At 66.3% G+C, this 18,070-nt stretch overlaps 2 protein-coding genes across 22 annotated transcripts in view; both read right to left on the reverse strand.

The window, feature by feature from the left end:
- Window positions 1-2,341: 2,341 nt before the first annotated feature.
- STAC3 (SH3 and cysteine rich domain 3) lies at window positions 2,342-11,914 on the reverse strand. 4 transcript variants are annotated; one of them, XM_073318645.1, is made up of 12 exons: window positions 11,814-11,914; window positions 9,113-9,179; window positions 7,989-8,238; window positions 7,267-7,364; window positions 6,731-6,806; window positions 6,514-6,611; window positions 5,584-5,650; window positions 5,293-5,342; window positions 4,876-4,967; window positions 3,930-3,981; window positions 3,374-3,511; window positions 2,342-2,891 (listed from the first exon to the last, which is right to left on the reverse strand). In XM_073318645.1, exons 2-12 carry the CDS (start codon window positions 9,176-9,178, stop codon window positions 2,793-2,795), a joined length of 1,086 nt encoding a protein of 361 aa, XP_073174746.1. In that variant the 5' UTR covers window position 9,179; window positions 11,814-11,914; the 3' UTR covers window positions 2,342-2,792. The 4 variants fall into 4 exon arrangements, with proteins under 4 accessions (XP_073174746.1, XP_073174745.1, XP_073174747.1 ...); XM_073318644.1 differs by lacking the exon at window positions 11,814-11,914 and adding an exon at window positions 10,167-10,331; XM_073318646.1 differs by lacking the exons at window positions 7,267-7,364; window positions 7,989-8,238; window positions 11,814-11,914 and adding an exon at window positions 10,167-10,331.
- Window positions 11,915-12,456: 542 nt separating this feature from the next.
- The window catches only part of R3HDM2 (R3H domain containing 2), a 127,736-nt gene continuing 122,122 nt past the window's right edge, over window positions 12,457-18,070 (reverse strand). For 17 of the 18 annotated variants that reach the window (XM_073319348.1, XM_073319354.1, XM_073319344.1 and 14 more), the window contains 5 exons: window positions 17,496-17,665; window positions 17,141-17,285; window positions 16,359-16,459; window positions 14,931-15,015; window positions 12,734-13,166 (listed from right to left, as the gene is read on the reverse strand). In XM_073319348.1, the coding sequence (XP_073175449.1) occupies window positions 12,820-13,166; window positions 14,931-15,015; window positions 16,359-16,459; window positions 17,141-17,285; window positions 17,496-17,665 (848 nt within the window). In that variant the 3' untranslated portion in view covers window positions 12,734-12,819. Of the gene's footprint in view, window positions 13,167-14,930; window positions 15,016-16,358; window positions 16,460-17,140; window positions 17,286-17,495; window positions 17,666-18,070 lie in introns of all 18 variants that reach the window. The other variant, XM_073319341.1, reaches the window with a different exon arrangement.

Below are 18,070 nucleotides of genomic sequence, written 5' to 3' on the forward strand. Positions count from 1 at the left end.
AGGGATCCCTTTCTGCAGGCTCCACCCCTGGGAGCCATGAACCCGCTCCCCCCATGCTGCCTTCCCACACAACGTCTCCCCTCCTTCGCCCCATACCCAGCCCCGAACCTGGACTTGCCAAGTTACAGCTGGGGAAGAGCAACGGGCAGGGCCCAGGTGCCACCTACTGGCCACAAGGGAGATCGACCCCCCAGTTTGTGAACACCAGGCTCCAGGGGCAACCCCCTGTCAACTCAGGGCCAGCGGGCCGGATCCTTAGAGGGGACATGTCCCTCAGCCCCCTGTATTGCCCCACGGCCTCCCGGGGCGGGGGGCAAGAGCATCAACGAGCCCCAGGAGCTGGCTCTGAAGATACCCCCCTGCCCCCAGTGCAGGGGGCTGGGTTCTGCGCCTTGTCCCAGTGCTGGCCCTGACCTCGGCACCGGATCAGACGCCCTGCAGGGAAGCACCTGTTTCCTCGCCCCCGCATGCCTCCCCCAGCCAAGCCCTGAATTTTCCAATGACCAAACAAACTCTAGGGCAGGAGAGGCCTAGGGCGGCCGCACCTGTCCCCTGGCACCCATACATGGCGCCGTCCGGGCTGGGCTCCAGTTCTGGGCTGGACGGCACGCAGCCCAGCTCTGGGCTTTCAGGCCCCCCGGCGGGGTGGCTGTGGATTCTGGACAAGATGCCCGGTCCCTGGCTCAGCCCCTCAGGGACTCGTTCTGCTGTAAATAGATCCGGTGCCAGAGGGAAGGATCTCTGCTCTTCGCCCTTGCTGGGTACCCCCAGCTCCTGCCTGGTTCACCGGGCAGGTCATTTCCATTTCCCGAGTCACTCCCCCTGTCAATGCGGCTGTCTCTGGGGCAGAGCGGGCACCCAACCTGGCACACAGCACCAAGCGCAACTAGGGAAGGAATCCCATTCCCCCTGACTCCAGGCAGGACCCCAGCTTGGCAGGACCTGCATGGAGATGGCTGCTCGAGCTGGGATTTGAACTGCTGGCTCTGGGGTGTTGGGGTGGCCCCCCTCCCTCCCAGCCCCAATAAAGCCTCAAGCCAGAGCCCCTCATAGTCTCGTGTCCCACAGGGGCTGTGAGGATGAATACAGCAGAGAGTAAGTGACTTGCCCAGGGTTGCACAGAATGGTTGTGGCAGAGCCAGAAGTCCCAGCTGGCTTTGCCCCATTCTCCCACTCTCACCACTGCCCCCACCTGCCTCTCTCGGCTACCCAGGAGTTGCAATCCCAGCTTCGGCACCTGGATCTCCCCGAAAAAGCCCCAGCTTCCCACTCATTGGCTAATGTGGGTCACCAACACGTGCTCATGATTCCCCAGTGGAGACAAGGCCCAGATGGGGCTCAGCTCCGAGCTGCACGGGGCGGCCACTTCCCGGTGCTGTGGTGGGAGCTGCCCGTCCTGCAGGCAGCCGAGGCCGGGGCCGTGGGCCGGGAAAGCAGCCTCGAGGGAGGGCAGGAAATCTCCCTGGGCAGGGGGAGCGGCGCTAAAGCGTCGTGCAGGAAACCCCGCAATGGACACGCGGGGGCGGGGATACGAGCGTGAGCCACCCCGCTGGGGCCCCCGGATTGCTGGCAGCAAGAAATGCTCACTCGGGAATTTGACGACAAGGGTTAATACGACAGGAGACAGTTTCACGGTGGATTGAGGACCCTAGGTCTCCCCGGGCTGGCTCACCCCACACACCGGCCCCAGCTGAGACCCAGCAAACTCAGGTCACCCTGAGCAACCAGGGACGGGAAGCAAGTTCATGCCCAGGGCTAGATCCAAGCCAGCCCCCACCCCGGCCCGCTGCCCAGTCCTCCCTCTCCCTGGGCCACAACGGGACACCAAGTAGCCAGGCTGTGGGAGTTTTACTGATGCAAAACCCTGCCCTGTTCAAATGGAGGAGCCCAGCCGAGAGCCCGAAAGGAGAGAGCTGCAGAGAAAGGCCAATTGCTGTGCCAGGAGTGCCCCCTGCTGGCTGCACAGCTGCATCGCCCCCCCAGGCCTTGGTGCCAGAGGATGCCAGGGCACAGAGAGGGAGGGGGCATAAGCCAGCAAACCCTTCTCCCCCCACGCACGTGCATGCCCTTCTGAACCCCCCGTGGCTCAAACCAACCCCTGCCCCCAGGCAGTGCCCCATGCAAACCTCCAAGCCACCAGGCCACCACCCCTGCATCTCCAACCAAGCCCCAGCCGTGCAGCCCCTTCCCCAGAGCACAGCCCCGACACCCCCACGCCCCGGGTCCCCAGAGAGAACAAACTGGGAGGGGAAACATGGGTATATTGACAACATGTAGCAAGATTGCAAACCCCCAGCAACAGCCGGGGTAACCCCCCCACCACCACACACACACACACCCCCCCCCCCCGGGGAAGGGAGACACCTCAAGGTACCCCAGCCCTAAGTGCAAACACACACACACCCGCCTCTGCCCGTCGGTGAGCGTGCCAGGAGAGAAATGTCCTGGGGGAGCTCCTCTCTGCCCCCCTTGGCCCCACCACCCCGCTTCCATCCTCCGGAGAAAGCAAACAAGGGATCTGCTGCTTGCCCCAGCCCGCCACGCGTCCCGGGCCAAGGCGGCTGACGGATCATGGCCTAGTTGGCACCCCAGCACCGATATCCCCGCTGAGGATCCGCTCCCTGCAGCGACGCGGGGCATTTATCCCAGGAGGGGGGCTCCATCTGCAGCTGCCCCCAGGAGCGATCTCTAAGGAAATGCCCCCCCGGGGGCCGTGTTCGGGCATGAGGCGCGGCTCCAGGCCCAGCCCGCTCGCCCCTTGGCTAAAGACTGCTGCCGGCGCCGGCCCGGGCTCAGATCTCCTCCAGGAAGTCGACGGGGAAGAGCCCCATCTTGCGGCCGGTGTAGACCTTGACGTACCCGTTCACTTCCTCCCCCTTCTGCACCACGATCTGGGGGGAAGGAAGGAGGGTGCCCCAGAGGGGCGGCAGGTTAGACGCCACTGGGAACCAGATACAGAGCAGGCTGCCCATAGGGCAGTGGTGGGGCTGGGGTTGGAGATGCAGTGGGGCACATGGATGCAGAGCAGGAGACAGAGGGAGCGCGGGGGCAGAGACGTAGGGCTGGGCATCCATGCAGGTGGAGGGGAACAGGGGCAGAGAGGCAGTGAGGACCGCTGGGGAATGGAAGGGGGGAGGGATGGATCGGGGTGCAGGATTGGGCCTCATGCAGTCTGAGGGTGCAGGGCTGGGCTCCCCTGCCCTGGGAGGGGAGAACACGGAGGCGTCAGGGATTCAGGGCCGGGCACCCATGCCCTGAGCTGCTGGTGCCCGAGGTGGATGGCGTGTTTCTTGGCTGTGCAGCAGAAGGACCGGGCTGGGGGGGCGTGTCGGGGAGGGGTGAGGCCCCCCCGGGGAGCTGGCTCTGTGCTCACCTGATCCTTCTTCAGCGTGATCTGCCCGATCTCCTTGTTACCCACGAAGGACCTGGTGACCTTGTGAACCCGCTCGCCCGCTCGCACCCGGACGATGAAGTTCGGGGGGAAGTAGCCAATTTTCTCATTGATCTTCCCCTGCAAGGAGTCACACCGGGGAGGGGGGCGGGGGGGTCACTGGGAGCAGCCCAGCCTGCAAGGACACCACCCCTCCCCCAACATGCTGGGCCTGGAACAGTGCAAGCGGCGGGTTGGGATTGTGGGGTGCGGACATTGGCAAAGCTGTTTGCATGGGGGGAGCCCCGGGCTGGGCTAGCAGGGGCTGGGGATCAGGAGTGAGGGGCCCCAGCAGGGCTGGGGGGTGAACCCAGGGCTGGGCTAGCAGGGGGCTGCGGGCTGGGATTGGGGAGAAGCTCGAGGCAGCCCCTCACCCTCGTGAGTGCTGAAGATCCACCGGCTTTAAGCTCTATCCCCCCAGTCGCTGCCCCCACCGTGTGCCCCGCTGCTGCCGAGACCCCGGAGCCCTCCCCAGCTGACTGGGAAGACCCCTCCTTACCCGCCACCACTCCTCGTTGGAGTCATCCACCACCGTGATCTTCTCCCCCGGGCTGCAAGGGAAGGGACTCGGGCTAAGCACTGCGGGGCAGGGCCCATCCTTGACACCGCGGGGCCCTGGGATCTCGGACACCAGCCCCAGCGAGAACGCCACGGCCCTGGGGCAGCCAGCTGGGTGGGGCAGCCTCTCCCCAGCCCCACAGATGCCTCAACCGCTGGCCGCTGCATTCGCTCCTCCGTGGGCTCATGGGGCCTGCGCTGGGCCCCCGGAGATTGAGGATCAATCCCCCGCTCGGCGCGACTCCCTGTGTGACCTGGAGTGAACCCCCCCGACTATGAACCTGGGGGAATCCCCCCTTCCCCTGTGTGTCTGGATTGAGAGCTCAGGGCAGGGTCTGTCTGTGCAGCGCCCGGCACCAGGGGGCCCCGATCTCAGGCAGGGCAGGGTCTGTCTGTGCAGCGCCCGGCACCCTGGGGCCCTGATCTCAGTGGGGGCAGGGTCTCTCTCCAGTGTCCGGCACCAGGGGGCCCTGATCTCAGCTGTGGTTCTCCTGGCTGTAAGCAGTGCGGCCATGGCAGCTTTTGAAAGCTCCAGCTCCCGGAGCCCTGTGACGAGGGGAGATCTCGTCTGGAAAAGGGAGGCTGTTTCTCCCCGTGGCCCAGGCAGGCGTGAGGACGGGACCCAAGCGTGTGCGAACGGCTCAGGAGCTGACGGCACAGAACGACCCCCACCCCTGGCATTTCTTCATCTGTCTGAACCCAGCGGTGTTTGGAAGCCGGGCTCGCAAGTTCTGCGCCCGGGGGGCAGCCGAGCTGCATAATGTGGATGCCAACCGGCGGAGACAGACCCTGCGACCGATGCGCCTCCAAGGACAATTTCATCCCTCGGGGGCTAATGCCACATGCCAGGCCCGGGGCGCTCGTCACACACAGCCCCCCAAACTCACTGGAAATCCAGGTCGTCCTTCTCCAGGGCTTTGAAGCGATAAAGCGCCACGAAGTAATGAGTCTGCAGGAAGCCGGGCTGGGGCTTCTTGTTCTGCGGGGGCCGGGAGAACGGGGTCAGAGCAGCGGCAGGTGGGGCAGGGACTATGGGCACCATCTGGCTGCCAGGCCCTGAGCGCTCTTAGCAGGAACCGCCCTGCCCTGGCTGCGCCCCACGGCCTCTTCCTACCCCAGAGCTTGGCTGCAGCCGGGCCCCGCCCATGGGGGAGGATGGGAGAGGACTTGTCAGTAGGGGCGCTGTGACCCCAGGGGGAGGGGTCGCAGTGGGGTACAGAAAGGGGGTACCTTGTCAGGGGACTGTGACCCCAGGAGTAGGGGGCAGGGGCAGTGAGGTGCAAGGGGGGTCCAGGAGGGGGTACCTTGTCGTCGGGGGTGCTTTTCTCTGCCTTCTTGTCCCCGTCTGGGTTGCCTGGAAGCACAGGAAGGAAGAGGAGAAAGGGGGGTTCAGTTTCATTTACCAAGTTAACAGATGGGTCCCCCCCCAAGCACCCAGGGCCCAGGCTGTGGGCAACACCCCACAAATTCCACCCTGCTGCTGAGACCCCAGGGCAGGTGCGGGGGTGGCAGGAAAACAATTGGGCCGGACGCCCTGCCTGGCATCACGGGGCACAGAGCTGGGCAGGCCCCCGCCAGACCCCCACAGCTCGCACCTGCCTCGAGTTTGCCCAGTTCGTGCTTCCCAGGCTCTGAATCCTCGTCCATCATGGTGGCCAAGGGCTGGAAGAGAGACGGGGAAGCAAGTTAGAGAGGGGGCGCCGGCCGGGCGCCGCAGGAATGTAGGTGGCAGGGAACAGGGGGAGGGCAGGACCCTGGGGATGGGGGGGGCAGGGAATGGGGCGTTGGGGCTGGGCTAGGTCCCAGGAGACTGAGGGGGGCAGGGAACAGGGATTGGGGCAGGACACTGGGGATGGTGGGGGGCAGAGAACGGGGGGGCTGGGCCGGGCCCCATTGGATTGTGGGTTGCAGGGAACGGGGCGCTGGGGCTGGGCAGGGCCCTGGCAGACTGTGGGGGGCAGAGAACGAGGGGCTGGGCAGGGCCCAGGGGATGGTGGGGGCAGGGAATGGGGCACTGGGGCTGGGCAAGGCCCTGGCGGATAATGGGGGGCAGGTACGGGGCGCTGGGGTCGGGCTGGGCCCTATTGGGTTGTGGTTAACAGGGAATGGGACACTGCGGCTGGGCAGGGTCCTGGTGGATTGCGGGGGGCAGGGAATGGGGCGCTGAGGCTGGGCAGGTCCTGGTGGATTGTGGGGGGCAGGGAACGGGGCAGTGGGGCTCAGTGGGAGCCCGGGAACCACCCGCTGTGTGTGGCTGCCGGGATGCCAGTGGCTGCCATAACATTTGGGGCGCAGATCCTCACCTCCCGGCCCGTGGACGGGTCCCCAAGACGCAGCAGGGAGATTCTGGTCCCTCGCCAGAGCACCCCATGCCAGGGCAGCCTGGCATCGCCCCCAGCCTGCGCCAGACGTTCCACCCCTGCCCCCCACAGGCCTCGGCTTTGGGGCACTTCCTCCCCCCATCAGCGCCCACCCTGGGGACCCCCTTCACCAGCCAGCGTGGCCCCCCTGTCCCTCCAGCTCACATTCTTCTTATCGTCCTGCCCTTTCTTTCGCTCCTTGTTGGCCATGATGACGCCCGTCCGGAGGGTCTCGAACACGGGGTCGCTGCGATTGGCTGCCGCTGAGTCAGACACCACAAGGGGGCGGTGAGTTCCGGGGGGGGGAGGGGGGGAGGTTGTTCCACTTATGGGGCAGGAGGGGGGGTCTGTGGCCCCCCACAGGGGAGGGGCTGGTACTTACAGAGCAGCTCCCTGACGCAGGCATATTGTTGGTTGCTGTAGAGGGGGGAGCTGTACGCCCGGCGGAACCCGGGGGGCTGGGAGCGAGAGAGAGAGAACGGGGGAGTTACCGGGGCAGGACAGATGCCTGCATAGCCAGGACGCCTGGGTTCTAGCCCAGCTCGGGGGCGGGGCGTGTCTAGTGGTTAGAGCAGGGGCTGGGAGCCAGGACTCCTGGGTTCTATCCCTGGCTGTTGGAGCGGTGGGGCAATGGGTTAGAGCAGGGGAGCCAGGACTCCTGGGTTCTACCCCAGCTCTGGAAGGAAGTGGGGTCTTGTGGTTAGAGCGGGACAGGGCTGGGAGCCAGGACTCCTGGGTTCTACCCCAGCTCTGGAAGGAAGTGGGGTCTGGTGGTTAGAGCGGGACAGGGCTGGGTGCCAGGACTCCTGGGTTCTACCCCAGCTCTACCCTCTAAACCTGTGGGACCTCAGTGACCTCATTTCCCCTCCCTGTGCCTCAGTTTCCCCACTGGTGCAAGTGGGGCTGGGCCGGACTCACGATCTTCCCGAAGCAGCGCTGCATCTCCACGTAGGACTGGCAGTGCTGGTGGATGCTGGTTTTGCAGTTCTTGCATCTCAGGCCAAACTTGTTGTTCACTGGGGCGGGGGGGACAAAGACGGGTCGATTAAACTTCCCAGCCATGGAACGGGAGAGGGGACGGGAGGCTGGACAGGGACCCCCCCAGCAGGGATCAGGGCTGGCACAGGGGCAGTGTGTCCCGCCCTCCGTGACTGGCTTCACAGAGCCGTGGGAATGGATATCTCCTTGGGGAGGGGGCGGCCATCGGGCCCCTTCAACCCCCATGTGCCCCACCGAGCCGGGCAGCAGGGGCCACGTTACTGTCCCCCAGGACTGGCCAAAGTGCCACGGGGAGGAGGGGCGGAGTCCCAGTGGGCTGCCTCTGTGTGGGTCGCTGACCCCCCAGTAAGGTGTGTCCCCCCCCACCCACCCTGTCCCCTGCCCCCTTGGGCCAGTGCCCCCCACCCACTCCTCATCCATGCTCCCTACCTCTCTGGCCTAAATACCCCCTCCCTCCTCCTTGCCTGTGCCCCCCTCCCCAGCCATGCCCCCCTCCTGCACCTAGTGCCCCCTGCCCTAGCCACGTCCCCCCCCACCCACGTCCTATCCCCCCCCACCGGACCGCCCCCCTCCCCAGCCATGCCCCCTCGCCCCAACCCCTCCCCCCAGGGCTAACCAGCCCCCCCCCGCCCCCCACTCACGGACAATCATGCGGGCGCAGACATCACAGAACTTGGGCTTTTTGAAGTACTGATCCTTGAACTTGTGGGGCTTGTCGTTGACGGGCTTCTGGGGCTCGGGGGGCGGCTCAGGCTCCTCCTCCTCCTCCTCCTCCTCGTAGAAGTAGTAGAGGGGCCCCCCCGTGGGGCTGACCAGCTCCCCATTGGGCTGCGGTTCTGCCGGTGGCTCCTCCTTGGGCCTCCGCAGGAACAGCTGCTTCAGCGCCTGGAGCTGGGGGGCCGGGGGGGGGGGGGAGACACTGGGCACCTCGGAGACACTGACGCCCCCCCCCGGGGGAAACTGAGGCATGGGAGGGAAACGGGGGCTTGCCCCAGGGTCCCACGGGGAGTCAGTGGCACAGCCAGGAGAGAACCCAGGAGTCCTGCCCCCCAGCCCCTCGCTCGGTCCCCCCCCCGCCCTCAGCAGGGCACCTGGCCTGGGGTTCCCCCATCCCAGCACGGAGCCCCGGATCCGGGCTCATGCCCCACGGGCCAGGCGAGGCCGCCCTGATGGCGGGTTGGTGGCCAGGCTGCTGCCCCGGATGGATGCAGCAGGAGCCCAGACGGTGCCCTGGCTCCAGAGGGAACGGCTGGGGGCAGCCGGGGGGGGGGCTGGCGACGCCCCCCCTCGTCTCCTTTGCACACCCCAGGCTGCTGTGGGTGCCAGAGCCACCTCCTCTGCTGCCCACGACTGCCCCCTGCCCCCCCAGCTCACTCAGGCCCCCTCGCTAGGCCCCCCACTCTCTGGGGCCTGCTGCGCCGGGGGGGGCAGCGTTGGCAGAGGACCCCCAGCCCCCTCCCTGCAGGAGTGAGCGCAGGGCGCCCGTTGCACAGGCGTAACGGGCTGGGCGTGCCGGCCGCGGAGACCTGGGCACGGGGAGGTGGGGGGCACGCGGGCAGCAGGCCACGTCCCCACCGACACCCCCAACTCATGACATCCCCGGGACTTGGGGGGGGGTTCCAGCCGCTGGGACACAGGGACCTGCGTCCCCCCGACTGGCAGCCAGTGGGGCCGGAAAGGAGCCCCCCCAAGAGGGCCAGGCAGCGCTGGCGGGGGGAACCTCCCAGCCCCCCCATCCCGAGGCCAATCCCCTGGCAGCACTTACCCTGCTCGCTGGCTTCCCCCCGGGCGCGGGCGAGGCTGGCGGCGCCAGGGACTCCCTCTCAGTCATGCTGCAAGGGGGAGCAGAGGCGTCACGGGGCCCCGGGGGCTCCCCTGGCAACACCCGCTAACCTGCAGCCAATTGAGGGCGCCGCGGGATGAGCCAGCTCGGTGCCCGTCTCTGCCCCACAGCAGCGCCCGCCAGGGCCCAGCACGGGGCATCCATGGGCACAGAGGAGGCCCACGCTCCTGCCCACGGTGCCAGACGAACGACCTGCCCGGGGGTTTACACAGCACCGGTCGGCGTCACGGCAAGGGCCCTGCTTCTCTGCCAAGGCCTTACCGCGCCCCCCAGAGGAGACAGTCCCAGCCCCACGACTGCTGGGCCTACCGATCGCCCCCTTTCTGCTGTGCCCAGCAGTGCCACGCCCGCAGCTCCCCACACGTCCGGCCCAGGTGCTATTTTAAGCTCCCGGCATCATACGAGCCCTTGCTCCCCCAGCTTGCAGGGGGTGTCTGTCACAGGGGCGTGCGTGTGTGAGTGTGTCTCACAGGGGTGCATGTTACAGCAGGGACGTGGGTGTGTGTCACGGGCGTGTGTCACAGCAGGGACGTGTGTCGGCCGCAGGGGTGTGTATGCGTGTGTCTGGGTGTGTCACAGGGGTGTGTATTGCAGCAGGAACGTGTCTGTTGTGTGCACGCATGCCTGTCACGTGTGTGTGTAACAGCAGGGATGTGTATCTGCCGCGGGGGTGTGTGTGTGCGCGACGGGTGCATGTTACAGCAGGGACGTCTGTCTGTCGCGTGTGCGAGCCTGTCGCAGGGGCGTGTGCGAGCATGTGTGTGTGTGTGCGACGGGGGTGCATGTTACAGCAGGAACGTCTGTCGTGGTGTGTGTGTAACGCTTGAGAGCGGAGGCCGGGGGCGCTTTGGGGGCCCAGGCTGCCGGACCCCCTGCCCCAGTTTGGAAGGGAAGGGGGCGTCTGAAATGGGTGCACAGCCGGGGAAAGGAGAAAGACAGCAGGCCGGGGGCGGGGGAGGGGCGGGGGGAGACTCACCTCTGAGCTTCGGGCTCCCTCCCAGCTGGGTAAATCCTCCCCAGGAGCAGTGCCGACGGGCCCCGGCTGCCCCAGAGTAGCCAGCGCCGACCCCCAGGCCTGGCTGCACAGGGGCGCTCGGCTGCCGGCCGGGGACGGAGTGACAGGGCGAGAGGGGAGCGAACAGCTGAGCCCCATGCGGGAAGCTGACGCCGAGAAATTGGAGCCTGCACACGAGCGGGCCTGGCCGGCGGGAGCCACTGGCTGGTTGCCTGGAGGGTCCGGGCGCCGGTGGACGCGGGCACAGGGTAGCCAGCCCAGCCACAGGTGGGACGGGCACCCTGGCTGCAGGTGTTCGGTTCCCATGTCCCCACGGGGACAGGAAAGGGCGTTCTGCCCCTGGGATGCACCGGGCCATGGCCACCGGCCAAGGAGCCGCGCTCTGAGGATTCTGCCTGGGAACAGGGAGACCCAGCGGCTGAGGAGCAAGATATTGGCAGGCTCTCTCTCCCTGCAGGCATCGGGCTCCGGCAGACGTTGGGGCGAGCCCCCCAGACCTGCCTGAACCCCCCCATGCAGGGCCTGAGGTTCGGTCACCGGGCTGGGACAGGGTAAAGCCACTTCTGTGTCCTTCTAGTTGGGGGGCCCTGCCCGGCCCAAGTCAGAGCAGCCTCAGGGCTGCTCCAGCTTGTGTTCTGTTCCCCATGGCCCTGGGCTGCAGACAATACCCATAACGCAGCGCACACGGGGCATGCCCCAAGCCGCTCTGATGCCCGCTGGGGAGGCCCTGGCGGGGCAGTTCTCAGGGGGCCGCTTGCACCCCCTTTTCCTGCCCCCCACCAGCTTCTCCGCCTTGAGCTGCCATCACAGGCCCTGTCCCTGGATTGCTCCCACCCTGTCCCTTCCTGCGGAAGCTTAAACCATATGGGGGGCTGTGTCCGTGTACCCCCGCATGTGGGGAACACCCTCTGTCCTCGGGGACTGGGGCAGCCGCTCTGTAGCAGGCTCCAGGCCCCATGGCCAGGCCTTCGCCCGACTCCTCCTCCTGCCCGGGGGACAAGGAGCAATTGGCTAAATGCCCCGGGCAGGGAGGCTCCGGGCCAGACTCCCAGGGACATTTTGGCATCCCCAGTATTGGGAGTTTTGGGGGGGCAAGTTGGACAAACCCCTGGCAGGGCTGCTCCAGGGTTACTGGGTCCTACCCCCGCACTGGCCTGGGAGATGTGCAGCCGGGGCGCCCCTTGCCCCCCAGCAACTGGGCGATGGGACAGGGAGGCCAGCTGCTGCTGAACTCGGCCCAACCCAGGCCGCCCGGGGTGGGGAGCTCAGGCCTGGGGGCTACGTCCAGGAGTTGGCTGTTTGCCCCAGAATCTGTCAGGCTCTGGTGCATGTGGATCCGAAATCCCTTCTGCCAGGCTGACCCCGAACACCAGAGTCCCCACAGAGGGGGAGGGCTGGGGCCCTGGATGCTCTGCGGCGGGCAGCGCTGGTCTCCAGCCTGAGACTCTATCGTCCCTGGGGGGCGCAGGTGGGCACGGCCCCTCCCAGGGACACCCCCCTCCTGCTCAGCCCCAGGGCTGCTGCCCCCGCGGTACAGCCCAGGGGCAGAGCGATTTGCTGCAGGCTGGTCTGAGAATCCCCCACCTGCCCCCTCCACTCGGCTCTTACCTCTCTGGTGCGTTCTGCCCGTCACCGCAGGGGCTGGCCCGGCCCCCGGGAGGCTGGAGCGCTGCAGGCCGACGCTGGGCCTGCCGTGAGGTCTGTGCCGGGCCTCGCTCCTCTCCCACGGCGAGCGTAGCCTGGCCTGGCGGAGCAGCGAGCCAGGGCCGGTAGCAGTAGCCCACAGGCCACGAAGCTTGGCCTGCTCTCTCTGTGCCGTGGGGGTGCAGGGCCCGGGATCAGCTCCACCCCCAGGGGCCCGGCTCAGCGCCGCAGGGCCGATGCCGCGGGCAGGGGCTCTGGTCCGCTGGTGCCAGTTCCTGGAGGCTCCAGTTTGGGCACGGATGGCTATGGGGCTCAGCGGGGAGCCATCCCTCCCTTCGATCCTCTCCAGGGCCACCGGACTGCCCCACACTGCCATCCCAATGGAGGGGGACTGGGGGGGGCTCGGCCCTACCCTACTAGGTGTCTAGGCCTGCTCCTTAGCCCTGCTGATGAGTGGGGACGACACCCACCCCCCGTGAGCACCCCTCCCCCACTGGTGCCACCCCAGGAGGGGTACAGTGCGGGGGGGAAGAGGTGGCGGTCTCAGAGATGAGCGGGGCACGTCTCGCGTTAACCCCTCGCGCTGGGCACAGAAACCGGAAGCAGCTTTAAAGTGATGGACGATTTTTTTTTTTTTTTTTTATATTTAAAAACAAAACCAAACCCCTGCCGCCCCCGCCCCCCCGGATTAAATAGACTGTACAGCGACCAGACCCAGCCAACACCTGCGTGTGCAACTGAACGCGGTGCCCGCCACGGCACAACGCGGGGCGAAACGAGACACGTGTCCGGGGGGGGCAGTGGGGGGCACGTTACCGGGGGGCGAGGGGGGGGAAATGTTCTTCCACTCCAAAAAAAAAAAAAAAAATACCCCAATCATCATCAATTTCTCATCTCTTCATTGTGTCCATATAAATAGAGGCCGGGCGCGCGGCCGGCGGGGGGGCGGTGGGGCCGGGCCGGCGGGGGCCTACTGGGAGCTGGCCCGCTCCAGCACCCGCAGGTCGTAGTTCTTCTTGGCCCCGCGCAGCCGGAAGCGGCTGAGCGAGTTGTTGAGGTGCAGCGAGGCGTTCTGGGCGGCCAGCGGGCTGGGGAACACGGCCACCACGGTGTACAAGGCAGCGAGGTCCGGGTGCCGGCCGTTCTCCGCCGGCCCGTGGTGGTCGCCTGCGCCGCCCCCGGCCCCGCGCCGCCCCTGAGTCTCCTTCAGCCACTGGATTTTGGCCCCGGCCATGGCGAGCTGGGTGAAGAGCTTGTCGGCCTCGGTGCGCGTGATGCCCTCGGGCAGGTCCGTCACCTCCAGCACCCGGCCCAGCACTGCGGGGAGACAAGGCCAGGTCAGCGGCTGGGAACCAGCGACTGGGAACCAGTGACAGCAGGGAGGGAGGGAGGGGGTTGGGAGCCAGGACTCCTGGGTTCTCTCCCTGGCTTTGGGAGGGGAATGGGGTCTACAGGTTAGAGCAGGGGGAGAGGGCAGCCAGGACTCCTGGGTTCCATACCTGGCTCTGGGAGGGAGTAGGGCTTAGAGGTTAGCGTGGGGGGGCTGGGAGCCAGGATGCCTGGGTTTTGCTCTGGGAGGGGAGGGGTCCCTGCTTGAATCCCAGAGGCGGGAGCTGGGATGTCCCTGCAGTTCATGCCCCAGGGCACCCCCTTCTCCCTGTGGTGGGTGGGCCAATGCACGTCCCATGCAGCCCTGCAGAGCCTGTCCCGGGGCACAGGACGTTCCCTGGCAGGAGAGTTTGCCTCCCCTCTATCAGCCCACCCTGGAGCCAGACTCGGGCCCGGGGACATGGGTGGGGAGAGCTGAGGGGGGCCGAGCGCTCAGGGCTCCTTGGGGGGCACCTTGGGGAGCCTCTCTGGGCAGCACGGCCAGTCCCAGACACCGGTGCCTCTGAACTCAGGGCAAACCCAGCTCCCGGCGGAGGGCAGAGGCAGCTGATGCCAAGGGGTCGTGGTTAATTTCTGACCTGGCCCAGAACGGAACCACACCCGCCTGTGCCAGCCCCACACAGGGGGCAGAGCCAGGCCGTGCCCGCAGGCCGAGCTGCCCGTACTCTGCAGCTGTCAGGGCACAGAGTGCGTCGCGGCCGCGGCTCGGGCTCCGGGAGCCAGGCGGGGGTGAGCGGCAGTTCCAGGGCCCTGGCAGACCGAATTCTGTGCTAATATTAAACCAGCGTGTAACAGATCCCCCGGCCCCTGCCTGCTCCACTGCCCGAGTGAGGGGGTCTCCCTGCTGCAGCTGTTTATCCGGGGCGGGGAAGGGGGAGGGATTTTAAGCCTCCCCCGAGACCCGTGGCAGGACATTGCCTTGCAGCCTGTCCCCAATTAGCAAGCGCTGAGCATGCTCCCCGGGCGGGCGGCAGAGAGCCCTCTGCCGGCTGCCGAGCCCGGCGTTTGGAGAGAACCCCAGCTGAGCAGCTTCGGCTGGGGGATCTCAAAGCACTTCGCAGACGCCACCCCGCTACTATCTCGGTGGGGAAACAGGCAGAGAGAGGGAGTCAGCGACAGGAACAGCCCACAAGTCTGGACACCAAGCTCTGCTCTACCCACTAGACTGCCCTCCCTGAGCTGGGCACAGAACCTGGCTCCCAGCCCCGCCCCCCACTTTAACCAATAGACCCCACTGCCCCCCAAAAGTGGGGGTAGAACCCAGGAGTCCTGGCTCTCAGCCCCCCCTCACCATTAGATCACACCCCACAGCACAGTGTGTGCGTCTCCTGGCACACACGCCTCCAGCCGCTGGACGCAGCTCAGCCGGGGGAGCACAGGGCCCTGCGCTTTGTGCCATGTGTGGCGGGGGCAGAGAGGGGCAGAGGGGGAGGCCCGGGGGCCTCTCTGCTGCCACCGCGCACACTCTCTAAGGGGGCTTGCGGGCAGCTCTTCCGAGGACCATGGGTCTCTCCTCTCTAGTCCCCAGCAGGTCCCGTCCAGGATCGGTCCCTGCTGCCCAGTGACAAGGGCTCAAACTGCCCCCTCGGCAGGTGACTGGCGAGGGAGGCACCCGGGAGGCTGGGCTGGCTGGGGCGTTTGCCAGCCGAGGCCAGGCACGGGTGGGCGTGAGCAGCCCCCGAGGTCACTCGCCTACGTCGCTTGTGCCGAGGTCGGTGGACGCTGACTTGAGGGCCTGTCTCTTGCCTCGGTTTCCGTGTTTCATCCCTGTCTGGCCCTGGAAGAGCGAAAACAGAGTCACCCGGAGAAGCCGCCCCGTCCCGCAGAGCCGGCTGGGAGCCCCTTGGCCAGCGTGCCCAGAGCACAGAGGTTAGCCCAGCCCCTGGTGCAGCCGAGCGGGGACAGGCAAGGGCCGTTTCCAGCCTGCACTCCCAGGCCAGGGAGCAAGGAAGCAGCTTGCTCCCTGCGCCCGTCTCCATCTCGGGGGAGATGCTGCAGGACGCTCGGTGCGGACGTCCGGCTTGGGCGAGGCTGGGGCAGAGTGACGTTTCAGCCCAGGGACTATTTACATGGGAACTCAGCCGGCCTGCTGTCAGCCTGCTCAGAGACGGGCTGCGGGCACTGGGCTAGGGCCCCGATCCTGCAGCGCAGGGCATGTCCTGGTGGAGCCCGAGCGTCCCTCTGCACCAACCAGGGCCTAGGTCTGCAAAGGGCCACGCTCCGGGGCAGGGGGGAGGGCACTCTTTGGGACTGACTCTATTGTAATTTTTGCCTGGCCTGAGGGAGGGGAAACTGGGGCTCACCCCCCACATTTTGCTTCTTTCTGGGGGACAAAGGTGACTGGCTGGAGTTTGAAGGGGGGGCATTGTTTGTTGGGCTTTTATACAGAAGGCAGGGGAGAAATTCCGCAGTTTCAAAGCTTGTTCCTTTTCCAAATCCAAATGCCAGATGCTTCCGAGAGACTGAACACAAGAGGGCAATTACCGAGTGATCCATCCCCTGCCCTCTAGTCCCAGCTTCTGGCCGTCAGAGGCTTGGGGGACAGAGAGCCTGAGGGTTCATCCCTGACCATCTCGGCTAACAGCCATTGATGGACCTGTCCGCCATGACTTTGAACCCAGTTATACTCTTGGCCTTTACAACGTCCCCTGGCAATGAGTTCCACAGGTTAATTGTGTGTGGTGTGCAGGACTTTTTCTCTATGTTTTGAGTTTGTCAAAAACAGAGTTTTTGGTCGAAAACCCACCATTAAGGAAAAAAGTCTCCTGTTTTCCCACCTTGGGACTCAGGTCTGGCTTCCCTTGTCCAATTCTGGGGGATGGGGGACAGGAGCAGGGCTACAGCATCAGAGACGTCAGGCCAGTGAGTCCCTGCACCTAGGGTGGGCTAGTGCCGCAGACAGACCCATGCTGAGGGAGCAGCTTCCTCTTTGGGAGCCCCCCAATCTCTGCATCCCCCAAAGAGCCCTCGAATCCGAACAGGGAAGACCAGTCACGAGCCCCCCACTCCTCCAGCCCCAGCTATGCCAATGTTTCCATCCGAAGTCGGGGGCCAGGAGGAGGACTGGCTGTGATGGGGGACTCCAGCCTGCCTCCGGGCTGGCGGCCGCACTCTCCCTACCTGGTGTGTGCTGTAGGTGGACTGGCTGGGCAGCAGAGGAGCAGGGCAGATGGAGAGATTGTACTGCAGTGGCTGGCCCAGTAGAGAGTAGCGCCCGTCGCCTGGAAAGCAGAAGCAGAGATTTGGGGGTGCTGGGGCGGGGGGGTGCAGCGCTGCAGAACCCCACAGGAGATGGTCCTTCCCTCCACGCTCCCTGCTCCTGCCAGGGACGTGCGCGTCAGCTCGGCCACAGCCATTCCCGGGAGCGGGGGGGGGGGGCAGCAAGGGGGTGAGGCCTCCTCTCTGGGCACCAGTCTCACTGGCACGGGCCGGAAAGGCGGGGAGGACGTGACAGTAGCAGGGTGAGTGGTTATATGGGACGCTCGCAGGCCTTGAGTTCGGGTTTTCAAGGCAACCGACGCTATGGAAATAACCCATCTGGTGGGTCCTGTAACACCTGGCCAGCAGGCCCCGCCCCACGGGGCACTAGGCTCCGCCCCCTGCAACAGCTGGCTGAGAGGCCTCAGCTCCCTGGAGCGCCAGGCTCTACCCAGCGACTGCTTTGCAGGTTCGAAGGCTGCCTCGGCAAGTCAGGGTTCACTCTCTGGCCACCGGTGCCTCCCCAGGGGACCAGGCCAAGGGCCCATTGTCCGGATGCAAACTCCCACAATGCACCCCGTCAAGACCACCCCATGCCTTGGGCCCGGGCTCCTCGGAGCTCTGAGCTTGGCCAGTTTCACCATAGAGGCTCTTCTGGTTCCAAGGCTCCCCGCACCCCGTCTCACCCTTGGCGCCCTTCTCACCTTGTGCTGGGCCCACGGGCCGGGGAAACTGAGTGAGGACCGGGAGCGGGCCGAGCCCTGTGCAGACGCTGCTGAGGTTGGTCACGGGAGAGGGCGTCGGGGACTGAGTGGGGGACGTGATGGGGCTGGTTAGCTGGGTGCTGGCCTGGAGACGGGGGAAAGGGTTAGAGGCACGGATCAGGCCCCGCGCCCCCTACCACCACCCCACGGGGACGTGCTGAGCTGGCTCTCTGCAAGGGGCTGAATCCGACCCCCAGCCCCCCTGGCCTTGGGCTAGTGCCTGGGGCCCTTCTCTGACCGCATCAGGCTCAGGCCGGGGTCCCGCCCAGGCTGCAGTGGCCCCCCCGCCCTGTACCTGGGCGCTGGTGTCTGGGTGGTACAGGTCCCCCGGCTTCTGCCCCCGCTGGTCCAGGCCATAGTATTTACAGTGGCTCCACTGCACCACGGGAGGGTTCTGCGGGGGCTGGGGGCCGCTGGGCACGTTCAGCTGCATCACGACCACGCCGGGCCCCGGCGGAGACACCCCTGCCAAGAGGAGACGGCGGCTGGGACGGGAGCTCCCAGGGTCACAACGCCGGGACGGGCACCCCCTGCCCCCAGCCAGGCGAGGGGTGCTCACATCAGAGCCTGGGGAGCGGGGGCTGGGAGCGGCTCCCCTGGCTACAGAAACCTCCACTCGGTGGTGCAGGGGCTTTCTGGGGGGACCATGCCTGGCACTGCACCCCAATCCTTCCCTGTGCCTGGTACTGCACCCCAATCCTTCCCTATGCCTGGCACTGCACTCCAATCCTTCCCTGTGCCTGGCATTGCATCTCCATGCCTGGCACTGCACCCCAATCCTTCCCTGTGTCTGGCACAGCATCTCCATGCCCGGCACTGCACCCCAATCCTTCCCTGTGTCAGGCACTGCATCTCCATGCCTGGCACTGC

The sequence above is a fragment of the Lepidochelys kempii genome, chromosome 20 (assembly GCF_965140265.1).
Source record: "Lepidochelys kempii isolate rLepKem1 chromosome 20, rLepKem1.hap2, whole genome shotgun sequence".
Taxonomy (NCBI): Eukaryota; Metazoa; Chordata; order Testudines; family Cheloniidae; genus Lepidochelys; species Lepidochelys kempii.

Bases quoted from the DNA above. Each gene is read 5' to 3' on its own strand.
- STAC3 (XM_073318643.1), bottom strand. From the start codon at position 8,316: ATGCCTCAGTTTCCCCCGGGGGGGGGCGTCAGTGTCTCCGAGGTGCCC. The intron at 3,982-4,875 runs GTGAGTTTGGGG...CTTCCCTTGCAG, and splicing joins AAGGACGACCTGGATTTCCA to CCCGGGGGAGAAGATCACGG. The intron at 3,512-3,929 runs GTAAGGAGGGGT...GACTCCTTGCAG, and splicing joins CCAACGAGGAGTGGTGGCGG to GGGAAGATCAATGAGAAAAT.